This window comes from Protobothrops mucrosquamatus, unplaced genomic scaffold, assembly GCF_001527695.2.
Source record: "Protobothrops mucrosquamatus isolate PMUCROS unplaced genomic scaffold, P.Mucros_1.0 scaffold781, whole genome shotgun sequence".
NCBI classification, from domain to species: domain Eukaryota; kingdom Metazoa; phylum Chordata; class Lepidosauria; order Squamata; family Viperidae; genus Protobothrops; species Protobothrops mucrosquamatus.
In genome coordinates, this window is record NW_015387049.1 from 169,271 (window position 1) to 182,026 (window position 12,756).

Sequence of the window (12,756 nt, forward strand, 5' to 3'; positions counted from 1 at the left end):
TTACGACCGTTGCAGCATCCCCATGGTGATCTGATCAAAATTCGGATGCTTGGCAACTGGCTCATATTTATGACAGCTGCAGTGTCCCGGTGTCATGTGATCATCTTTTGCAATCTCCTAACAAGCAAATAGGGAAGCCAGATTCACTTAACAACCGTGTTACTAACTTAACTGCAGTGATTCACTTAACAACTGTGGCAAGAAAGGTGGTAAAATGGGGCAAAACTCACTTAACAACTGTCTCACTTAGCAAGAGAAATTGTGGGCTCAATTGTGGTTGTAAGTCGAGGACTAGCTGTACATAACACGCTTGTATTGTGCATTGTGAGAATTGTAGCTTACTGAATAAACTTCAGGATTTGGCATGAAGAGCAGCTACAATATGGTGCTCTGGAATTTAAAGTATTTTGTGTTCATATGCTGTATAATTTGTCGTTTAGTATTCAGGCTGTTTAAACACTATTCCAACAATTTCCAGTATGAATGTATTTTGAGTTGTCACATTATTGTTTAAGGCAGTATTGAAAACAAGCTTCGTGTTTGTTAAAATTATCACTTTGCACTTTAAAAAAGAAAAAAGCAGAGGCTAGACAACAATTCGTCAGGATTGATTTAATTTAAATTCTGTAGTGAGTAGAGATTGAACTTAAGTGTACTCTTCCAATTCTATGTCATTTTTGTCTTTGACAAAAGTTGGAACAATATAGCTGTGTTTATGTATTTTATATGCCGTAGCTGATATATAAAAGCAGCAACTGCAGTCATTATCCATATACAAAGTCAAACTGTGGTAACTTTTCATGAATACTGAAATACTAATTTACCCCATCTTTCTGTTTAGGAATATTCAAGACTGTTTTGGTTAAACATTAAATCAATAAAAGTAATAAAGAAATGATAATCACTGAACATAATAAACAGTATTTCACAATCTGATTCTCCCATAGAGTTTATAAAACATTTAGCCTAACAGATCAAAAACTTGCTGAAAAGGAGATTATTACTTCTTCACAAAATAGTGGGAAAATCACTGAAGGGAGTGAAGTCAGCCACTTTGGGCATGGAATTCCATAGCAAAGCTACATAGCATGCTATTCCCCGGATTTCTATTAAACATACAGTACTTCAGATATTGGCAGAACCTCTGTACTTGATCTTAGTGAGCAGGCAGCCCCAGATAGAAAGATACAGTCTCCTGTTTTTTAGAAATGTAAAGTTAATGTGCACTACCTAGAGGTGGGTTCTAAATCTGTTCTCAGGTTCCTGTAAAAGTTTCATGTGCTCACTGACAAGATCTAAAGTAGCATTAGCTACTGTTTCAGGCTGGCTCAGATGTATAAATAGCTTTCAAATGCAATCTCATGTACTACACCACACTGAGCTTGATATTGATTTTGACTGCAGTGTGCGTTAACATATCCAACTTATGCCTGCGCTATTTAAAAAAAAATGTGGCTTTCACATCACAGGCTGTTCTGGTCAAAAGCACAGCATATCAACATCCTCAAGAATAAAATGATAAAATTTAGAATTGTGACAGAAGAAAGATAGAGAAGGTTAGAACATACCAAACTGAAAAAGAAATCAGTGCTGCAAGGATAGGAACCAGATTTAAGTTGATCTGAAAATTTATACCTGAAAGCTTGTCAGCTAAGGCAAGAAGAGTCTATAAATCTCAGTTGACCTAAATTGATTTCTAAGAACCAATGGAACTAGATCCACAAAGGAAAAAAAAGAACTTTAGATAAAGGTTAAAATAATGGCATGGGTAGTCTTCAACTTACAACCATTTGTTTACAACTGTTCGAAGTTACAATGGCTTTGAAAAAAGTGAACGACAACCAGACCTCACACTTAGAATTGTTACAGCATCCCCAGGGTCATGTGATCAAAATTTGGGCACTTGGCAACTAGCATGTATTTATGGCAATTACAGCATCCTGGGGTCACATGATTGTAATCTATGACCATCCCAGCTGGCTCCCTACAAACATAGTCAATGTCAGAAGCTGGATTTGCTTAAACTGCATAATTTGCTTCACAACTGCAGTGCTTTGTTTAACAACTATGGCAAAAATTGGGCATGATTCATTTAACAACTGCTTTGCTTAGCAACCAAAATTCTGGTCCCAATTGTGGTTGTAAGTTGAGGATCACCTGTACCAAGCTCTAGCCTCCAGAAAGACTAAAGCCAATTTCTGCTACAGTGTCACGATATGAATTCAGATTTTTGCTACCATATCAAACAACAGACATAATAGCACCCCCACACTGAAAAGGGAGATCGTCAGCGACTTGTGGAAAACCCGCAAGGTATACTTTTTAGAGGGTTAGGGTTTTATTTTAAAGCAGCCCTTGGTAGAAGGTTACAGAATGGCTCTTGGGAGAGAAGTAAATATAGAAAAGCAGGGGGAGTTTTCTGGAATGAAATAGATTATTTCGAAGAAGGATATTTTTGACTGCAACATTGCATGTCAGTATTCTACGCTGTATTATATTTTTGCTACTTTTACTGGTTGAGCTTACTGCCGCTTTCAGATATCAATCCTGCACCTTTAATTGTTAGCAGTAAATGTTACCAAGTTTACAGAAGACAGGATCTTTGAAAGATTTGCAGTCTGTTCAGCCCATATATTTATATAGATTCAAAATGGTTATGTCCAAGGAAAGAAATTACAGTGAAGGACCAACCCCAGCAGCCAGTAGGAAAGTACATATCCCAAAATACATTTTGTGAGGAACCTGCTCTGCTTCCATTTGCCCAGAAGCATCAGCACAGGGTTTTCATGTCTACTGCAGTTAGAAAAGAAATTATCCACTGAGGGCTTCTTAGCAAGGGGTTCTCCATGCTTGGACGGGGAACCTCCATCCTGTAGCAAAGGTTCATTGTCATAGAGCAGATGAGCAGAGAACCAATAAAGGACTGGAGAAGAAGAACCCACAAATCTGGTAAGGACCTATTAAAGAAAAAGATAAAGGAAGAGACTTACATCCATAGCCACATGCTCAAGACATTTCAAATTAATTCTATGGTGCACACCTTCATTCCAGCTACCAAATGTTTCATAAAAAATATAAAGCAGATGGACGCAAAGGCAAAATTTGCTAGCAGGTTTTGCTGTAATAAGATTTCTGATATATATTTAACAATTTCTCTGTGTTTATCAATTATTCCAACTGCTTTGTCAATTTCAGCTAAGTTTCTAACCCTACTCACAGCATGTTTTAATCAGTTATTCTCCAAGTCAGCTTCTTAATCTCTGATATTAGCCTATCTTCAGAAACTGAAGGTGAGAATTAGTGAAATATCATGCATATAAAGTTATTTGAATGGTTCAAAAAAAGTACCATGAACGATTCTTATTAGAACAACTGAAAATGATTATGGTCTAATGCAGGGGTTCTCAACCTTGGCAACTTTAAGACTTGTGGACTTCAATTCCCAGCAAAGCTGGCTGAGGAATTCTGGGAGTTGAAGTCCACAAGTCTTAAAGTTGCCAAGGTTGAGAACCCCTGGTCTAATGGGATTAACTTTGGACTCCTAAACATATTCCACCATATGCCATTGAGTACTTTATCCAGAATTATATGGTGAAGATGGCTAAGGATACCATAGAGGTTGCCTACATTTTGGAATCTGAATTTGGCCTGGCATTTCAAGACTGTGACTTTTAGCCCAAAAAGATTGCTCACTTTTGATATGTACCAATGCTAATTAATTAAACAACAATGCTCATATAAAATGGACTAAATACTTGCCTTGTTCAGTTATTCTGAAAATAAATACAACATGCATGTGAAAGAAAGTAACTGCTATAAGAAGCGGCATACATATAACATGGAGAAGTATACAGATAATATGATGGCATTAGCAGAAAGATAAACTCCGGGTTAAATATGCAGAGTAATATCTGATGATTAAGAAATAACCTATTGTTAAAACCAAACTAGCCAACCCAGAAATGGCCTATTATTTGCTTATAAAATTTGGTGTATCATTTAAATCAAATCCCAGGAGAGCTACAATCCAGCTTGTTGCCTTCAGATAACACTTTCCAAATTGACTAAGAACTGCACATTGCAATGGATGATATGTTACACAATACACCACTGTATATATGAACTAGAAGCTAGGTAGCATACTTACAGATGAATGCATTTAGTATGGGAAAAGCTGTAGTGAAAGAACCAGTTTCCTCAGATGCACAAACTCAAATGTTTAAGCTACCATAGACTATTTAACATGCCTTGATTCTGTTGAGTTATGTCAGAACTGATTAATGTGGCTCCTTCTAGGAACGTGCCCCTCCATCATTCAAACACTGTGATCCGCATCATGCAAACTTCAGTGGTCCTGACTGAGTGCAAGTAGGAACGCTGGCTGCATACTGAAGATCAAAAGTGGTTGATGAACTGTCCTCCTGATCCCACATGTTCCCATCTAGGAGATGCTCTGAATGTCCGATTATCTCAGGACACTACCAGAAATCTTCCTACTCTAGATATTTTGTTATCACACGTATGCACAAAGTTCTCAATATGTGTATGAAATAATTATCTAATGTAATCTACAGCTGGCCAGAGCTAAAGTTCCTTGATATTCTGCTAAAAACAAAAAAAGTGCCACTAAACATCCAATTTCAACATCATGGTAGAAATAAATATATCTGCTCAGGAGTTATTCCGCTACCCACTACTTGATCAGTGTTAAATATTTAGCAAGACTCACCTGGACGTGCATGAAAAAGGTCCCAAACACCAACAGAGCTGCTGCATGGACCATGTAGACTAATACACCGGGAGAACAGAAACCCTCTGCTGGCTTGTACGAGTCATGGTCTTGCGTGCCTACACTCTTCCTTCTCACTAGACCAAGCGTTAGACAGTGCCAGGGGTTGGCAGTGACGTACTGCCAGACTGCCCAAGAGCCCATCACAATAACAGGAGAAGCTAGTAGAAAGTTTGGGATCTGTTTGAGTTCAAAGTATCGGAGGAAGCCGACATTCCAGTAGGTATCTTGTATATAGGTGTAGAGCACAGGAAAGTTCCAGGAGCACCAGGGGGGCTTTCCACCATCTGAAGCTGCTACACGATAGCCCTTGGATTCAGCCAACTGCAACAACGGCTTTGGAATAGTGTATCCCAGGCCAACATTGGGATGGCAGAACTTAAGGTAGGTGTAGTACTGAAACAAAGCAAAAGGTAGGGCCACAGAGGCAGCCATAAGCACCAAAGCAGCAGCCAGTTTTAGAAATTGGCCTTTCTTCTGCAACGTGTTTTCGCTTGCTTGAAATCTGCAAGCAAAGAGTTTTGTCTGGGAATAAATGAGAAATCCTGCATTAATTAGCCCATTGGAACGTACTCCGCTGGCTAACGAAAAGAGAAGGAGGCTAACCCAGCAATGCCCTTTCTCCAGCCGCCACAAGGCAGCAAACACTAGGAAGGCAAACATGCTTTCTGAGTAAGCAGCTGCCATAAAGACATTCGCTGGAGTGAGGCAGAAGAGGATGGCCGACAGAAAAGCTCTCCTTCGGCACTGTAGGACTGCACAGCTGAGCTCATACAGAGTCCAAGAGGCTAAAACAGAAAAAACAGCGTTGAGAAGAACTGCAGACAGGAGCAGACAGCTCCGGAAACAGAGAAAGCCTTGGAAGGGCCAGAAGATAATGCCTGCTACCACTTTTAGGGTCAGGGGGAAAAGGGGGAAGAAGGCACAGTTGTGCTCGTATACGTAGCCATGCTCAGCTATGAACAAGAAGTGCTCTGCATCCCAGCGGGAGAGGCCGCCCAGGAACCATTCCGACAGCTGGTCCCAGAACCCGGGTTTACAGAGGCGGGAAGGAGAGAAGGCATCTGCGGCATGGTCGGGAATCAGGAGGTTGAAAAGGGCCTGGGTGGGGAAAAAAACAACAACAGCAGAAGATGGCAACTAAGCAAAGAAGATCTCTTTCATTCCACCATATTCTTTTCAAACCATTTAAGGGCAGAGGTGTTCAGAGTCATAAAAAGAAATAAACAGAGATGTATATTGCACTTACTGGAAAAGGACACTTGTGCTGCCATTTTACACTTTCGTACATTAGATCAAATTGCATTCAGATCCTACTGGATTGCAATAAGGAAGGGACGTCAACAAAGTCAAAAGGCAGTCCTCAACTTACAACCATTCGTTTAGTGACAGTTCAAAGCTACAACAGTAATGAAAAAAGTGACCAATGACTGATTCTGTCACTTACGAGCATCGCAGCAGCCTACAATCATGCATTCAAAACTCAGGTGCTTGGCAACTGGCATGTATTTGTGACGGTTGCAGCATTCCAGGGTCATGTGATTATCATGTGCCACCTTCCCAGCCAGTTTCTGACAAGTAAAGTCAATAGGGGGAAGCTGGACTTGCTTAACAACCACCTGATTCACTTAACAACCTTCTAATTCACTTAACAACTGTGGCAATAAAGGTTGTAAATTTACCCCAATTATGGTCATAAGTCAAGGACAACCTTTATTGGTATTGTATATGGAGGGATTATTAAAACAATATCTTATGAAAATAAGATTGCTTAAACGTGCTTGCTCATCATTTGAGCACTTTTTAGCTGAATGTGTTAATATTCGCACTCCAGCATGTGCACTTGTATCGTAAGTAGTAAGTTTCTATTTTTCACAGTGAGAGGTTTATTGTGAAATCAACTGCTAGGTTTATGCATAATCCATCTCTTGAGTCATAGCCGTCAAGCATCATCCAAATTAGATCTCAATATGCCTTATTCTCAGGTAAAGCAGACAAAGGGAAACGCTTCTTGCCTTCCCTTCCACAAAAGAATGATGGAATTCACTGCAAGAAGATGCAATGATGGCTGTTGGCTTTGGTGACCGTAAGTATGAAGAGTGAATATCGAAAGGAGGAGGAGCATGTGGGCAGATCTTTATACTTTTGTTAAGAGGAGGTGGTCAGAAAGAGGGGGGATGTAGTAGGGGAAGGAGGAAGGAGGAGTGGTTGTGGGTTAGAGGCAGGAAGGAAAGGCAAGTGGATGAGGGCGGAGGCAGGTCGGGAATTGCTGAGCGTTTCTGATAATGTATTGATTTGGATTGTTTTTCTTTGTGTATGTTTGTGTTATAAATGCATCATATTAATTATTGTTTAACTATAAAAATTAATAAAATTTTCTTATAACAAGAGTTATACCCCACCTCAAAATTTCCGCCCCAACAACCATGTGAGGCAGGTTGGGTTGAGAGAGGGAGAGGGAGAGAGGGAGGGAAAGACAGAGAGAGAGAGAGACAGAGACAGACAGAGAGGGGGCCAAGGTCATCAGTTCAGCTTCTGCAGCTGAAGCTAGAACTGAATCTGGTCTCCTAGTTCAACTCATTAACTGCTACACTATACAGATAGTCCTCACTTAATGATCAGTTGCTTAGCAACCATTCAAAATTATGATGGATTCCCCCCCCCCAAAGATACTTATGACAACGTTCTGGAATTCTGATAGCTGAAACCCTCTAGACCTGCAGTCACGTGACCTGCATTTCAGACACTTGGCAACCAGTTCACTTTTACGGCCAGTTGCAGTTGTAGTTCCACTCACAGGATTACACTTTACGATATTTTTTTTGCCACTTTCCAGTCTTTTCCAGAAAAAAAAAACAATTATAGGAATGGACGGACTCTACAACTGCCACAAAAATCAGTCAGCCTCATGATTGCCTCGACTTACAACCATCATGACCTACTGGCTCTATTATGGTTGTAAGTTGAGAACTATCTGTACTAGTTTTTGATAGGATGGTTCTTCCTTGATTAGCCAATGTGGAATTTTAGGAAACTCGCTGACTAAATACTATAGTTATGGCCCCTCTTAATTTACAAGATGCAGATTCTTTTCTCAATTTTTTTAAGCAGAATCTAAAGAACATCCTTATTTGTGGATGGACAGATAACATTACAATAATATTACTACTTATTATGTAATTATAGTTTTATAATTGATTTCTATGAATTGTTTGGGGACTTGCCTGAAGCAGAAGTGTAATAATTCTGCAAAATATTGCAAAGCAAACCACCTCTTGACAACGTGTGTCTCTACAATTCCTTAGTGGCATCCTGGCCTTGAAGCCCACTCATCGGATCATTGTAAACATCCATGTAGGGAATTTCAGTAAGAAATGTTGGAAGCCTGAAACAAGAAAATACATTCAATGATACAAAGGCTATAATTTATGGCCACATTTACAAATTTGGCTATTGGACATTTGTGTCTGGTATTTCATTTTGGCTGCAGTGGAGGGTTTTGTCTTTGTGTGAAGCACAACTTTATTGTTGCAGACTTTGGGCTGGTCCTCTTGGCGATTTGAGTTTGAGAAGCCTGATCATGGTTGGTATATTTCTTCAGAGAAGTGCATAACAACTCATTTACAAAAGATTAAGGATAACCTTTCCTTTAAAAGAAAAAGAAAAGAAAACCTTATGCAAAACTAAGCTAGGCTAATATGCTCCTTATTTTTAGCCACTTTATTGATTTTAAGAATAAACTTCCCCAATTATCAGGAGCTAAGGGGGGGGGGGAATCCTTTAAAATGGAATGATTAAATGGTTTGAAATTCCCTGCATTTTAAGCCGGCTACCACCAGAGGGAAGCAAATGCTCACTGTGTTCATAGTTCTCCATACAGCACAGTATATCAGCGTTCCTCAATCTTGGCAATTTGAAGATGTGCAGATTTCAACTCCCAGAATTCCCCACCTAGCTGGGTGAGTATAAGGAATCCTGGAAGTCCACACATCTTCAAGCTGCCAAGGCTGAGAAACACTGAGGTATATACTGTTGTGACGATTAAAGTATAAATACTATATGTTATAGCACCAAATTTCTGGCTACAAGAGAAGCTTCTTCGTTTATGCAATTTCTTACTCTTTTGCATTCTTGACATTCTGTTTGATTGGATTTTAGGCATTGGATAAAAAAGATGCTCTGTTTTTCTAGGTCTTGTGGTCTTGTGATTATACTACTGTTTTTAAATGCTATTAGTTAAGATTGTGTTGTTTAATCTTTTATATTATCCTGTTATCTATGATGATGAAAATATTGAAAATCAGGATTAAAATATTTAAAATAAGTACAGAATAGGAGTGAGTAGAACCAAACCATGTTGTTAGCTTTCAAAATTCAAACACGTTTAATGAGATTTTCCTTGGTTGTCTTTGATAATCTATCATCTATTCAGAAATCAGTCTTAATTAAGTTAATAATTTCTGGTAGATGTTGAAGCTCAGAAAAATCATGTACAACAATGTAACTTTTAAGACTCTATACTCTTGCATTCAGTTTTTAAGATCTGCAATTTTTTTCTTACATCATTTAAGCAAATATTGTCCTCTTCCTCAGAACTTGGGAGAAATGTTTGGCTTTCATTCTTATATATTTAATCTATCAGTGGCAATAAGACTATCCAGCCATATAATTGCTCTGAAGTATCTGGAGATGTTTCCCATTATGGCCGCAAAGCTGTACTTGCATGTAAAGCCTCAAAATCCCAGTGTTAGGCTGATTATCCAAAACTAATCCAAGAAAAGAAACTACTGTCAGAATGAGGAATACTTTAAATTCATAACCGTATGAATAAAGATGCTTACTTTAAACAAACATAGAACAGAGACTGGTGATTTGGTTTGCCCAGGTTAAACTTGACAAATCTAGCTGGACCAAAAACAGATCCACACAAACAAATCTATTTCTACTCTGTCATATAGAGGCTTCTTCCTGATTTAATCTACCATATATACAGACATATACACACTTTTATTATTTAAAGAAAATGATTTATATTATGAGAATAATGACTTATCTAGCTCATTTGAAACCAAGGCAGGAGCTTGCCAACACGTCTAGGCACAGCTTCCTAAAATGGTTCCCAATACTGTACACTGTAAAGTTCATACACTTCATTTTCGACAGTCTGCATTCATATATAGAAATGTGAAAACGTAAACCTGAGGACAATATATCTATGTAATCTATATCAAAACAGAAAAATACCTTCAGAACTGACAGAAGAATAAACAATCCCAGCCACCAAATAATTAAGTTGTTTGCATGGATTTAACTGTTACCATCTATTGTCATTTTACTCCTCATCATACATAATCTTTATCCAAGCAAAGCTGATTTCAGGTTTCTGTAAACAGAAAATGTTAATGCTAAGAAAATGATAGTAGTAAGCCAAATATTGTAGTTAAAGACCTGTGTACATTATAAAAAGTAAGATTTGGGGCTCATTATAATATGCAAACACAGTCTATAACAATGTTTTTCAACCCTGACTATCTTAAAACATTTAAAATTTGAGACTGGTCTATATATGCTCTGACATTAATTTCCTTCAAATACATCAGGGGTAGTCAACCTTGGCTCTTTTATGACTCGTGGACTTCAACTTCCAGAATTCCTGAGCCAGCTGTGCTGGCTCAGGAATTCTGGGAGTTGAAGTCCACGAGTCATAAAAGAGCCAAGGTTGACTACCCCTGATCTATATCTACAAATTTCCTTCATCCTCAGTTCCTCTTGGCTTCCTTACTGTGCCTCCCCCATTCTCTCTCCCCCTCCCCATAAGCTGCTCCTTAAATAGTGCAATTAGCTGTTCTGCAGTCCTTCCAGGAAAGACAATTCTCCAGCAAAGAACTTCAATTTCATATTAGCTTTTTTTTTACCAGTAAGGATGAAGATCATTCATTTAGGAATGGTAGAAAAAAACACTGCACTATCACATTTTTGTTACTGGGATGCAATCTGAAAAACATGAAAATAAATTTGGTATTTTCAAAAAGAAACCATGACTGCTTGAAAACACATTTTAAAAGATTACATGGGATTAGACTGCCTCTGACTCACTTCATGTGCTAAGCAACTCAGATCATATTTTATGCCTGATTTCATATTATCTAAGTCTTTAGTACAAACTCTAATGCTGGATTTACAGTATGCAATATAGTAAAAGAGGTGCTACAAAATAAATAAGGCTATTCATTTCTGATCTAACCCTTTTCTTATTATCAAATCATACATTGTAAAATCTGAATAGAAATTATAGCATTTTTGTAATCTCTCTAGGAAAATACTGGCATTCAACAACATGGATCAACAAGAGCAAGCGAATTGTTTTTCTGTTTTTTTTAAAGGAATATTTTTTTCTGGATTAATATGCCAGCAAAATCATTTATTATTTATTCAATTTGTAAGATGCTAAATCATATAACAATTCTAGGCTAGGGGTCCCCAACCCGCAGTCCGTGGACCAGCACCGGTCTGCAGCATGCCAGCAACCAGGCCGTGCAAACAAGCAAAGCCTCATCGCGGGATGCAGGTGGCATGCAAGACCACGCCATCTCTGGTCCACGGAAAAACCTCTCCACGGAACCGGTCCCTGGTACCCAAAAGGTTGGGGGCCGATGTTTTAGGCAACATGTAATGATACAAGAGACTGTTTAAAAACAAAGGCAAATGAGAAAACAGTAATCATAATAACTTTGGGACTGTACAAAGCCACCTTTGAGACTCTACAAAGTTAAATAAAATCCATCCATCAATCAATCACAAAAGCAGAATCACAAATCACTCTCGCTTAGGACTGCACTGCTTTACACTTTTAATAATTTATTCAGCAAAATTGCTCAACAAGTGGGAAAAGCCACTATAACTACATAGGGAATATTATGTTAAAAGCTTCACAAAAAGCTGAATAATTGTAGAAGCCACCGCAGAGTCTAAACTGTATCATGCAGTCATTTATTTATGCCAGTGTTTGATTTTAAAATATGAAACATGAACAAAAGCAGAAATGATATCTCCCTAGTACTTGACCTTGGATCATGTTTTAATCTTCCTTTCACACTTCAGTGCAGCAGCTTGCATACATATAGGAAACTGTCACTACTGCATACATTGAATCAGCTGTGAAAAGTGATGCAGGTCAATTCCAATTTTAAAAGGGGACAATTCTACGAACACTCACAGATAAGCACATTAACTGCAGAGTTTTTTATTTCTAGTAAGCTTGTACTGTATTACAACTATAGTTTAGTTGCTCATTTTAGCAGGTAAGACCAAAGTAGACTACCTAGTGTAGGAACAAGTAGCCATAAAACATGCCACAGCAGTTTACATATAAATGTTCCCATTCTATTTAAGTATTCCTTGGTGTTTTTTTTAAAAGCAGATCCTGAGGAAGCATATGATTTAAATGTACTGGATTGTAGATCTAACCTTTATTACAGCTTCCTTTGTTACAACCTTCCATGCTCTCCACATATGCCGAGTTCTCCCAGCATTTGACTCCGAAGGAGCCACTAAAGATGCTAAGTTATAATTAATTTTTGAGCAAGAATCCCAGTACACGATCTAGAACAGTGGTGGCGAACCTATGGCACGGGTGCCAGAGGCGGCACTGAGCCCTCTCTGTGGGCATGCGCACCATCGCCCCAGTCCTAGGCCTTCAGCTGTGTTTTATAAAATCTTTTTTCTTTAGGCCTCCATCGCCATGTGCAAAAAAAAAAAAAGGTTCAATCAATCAAATTCAACTTCTCGCGGAAAAAAAAAGATCTTGCAAAGTTGGAATTGATTGATTGAACTTTTTAGTCCCACCCAGTCTGCCGTTACCACTGCAGCCACCTCCAGCCAATGGGCCACGCCCACCCAGCACTCAACGATGCATAAGTGGGTTTTGGGTTGCAGTTTGGGCACTCAGTCTCTAAAAGGTTTGCCAT

The 12,756-nt window shown here is 38.7% G+C and overlaps 1 protein-coding gene across 1 annotated transcript; it reads right to left on the reverse strand.

Annotated features, from left to right (window-relative positions):
- Positions 1–2,154: 2,154 nt before the first annotated feature.
- Positions 2,155–8,168, reverse strand: PIGV (phosphatidylinositol glycan anchor biosynthesis class V). The gene is made up of 3 exons (XM_029284636.1): positions 8,014–8,168; positions 4,730–5,890; positions 2,155–2,957 (listed from the first exon to the last, which is right to left on the reverse strand). The coding sequence occupies exons 1-3, from the start codon at positions 8,098–8,100 to the stop codon at positions 2,655–2,657; spliced, it is 1,551 nt and encodes a 516-aa protein (XP_029140469.1). The 5' UTR covers positions 8,101–8,168; the 3' UTR covers positions 2,155–2,654.
- Positions 8,169–12,756: the final 4,588 nt, after the last annotated feature.

What these genes read in the sequence shown, in the direction of transcription:
- PIGV (XM_029284636.1), bottom strand. Translation starts at nt 8,100, where the DNA reads ATGCCACTAAGGAATTGTAGAGACACACGTTGTCAAGAGGTGGTTTGC. An exon ending in TTATTACACTTCTGCTTCAG is followed by an intron (nt 5,891 to 8,013) that starts GCAAGTCCCCAA and finishes TTCCCCACCCAG; the next exon opens with GCCCTTTTCAACCTCCTGAT. An exon ending in CCTTTTTCATGCACGTCCAG is followed by an intron (nt 2,958 to 4,729) that starts GTGAGTCTTGCT and finishes TTTCTTTAATAG; the next exon opens with GTCCTTACCAGATTTGTGGG.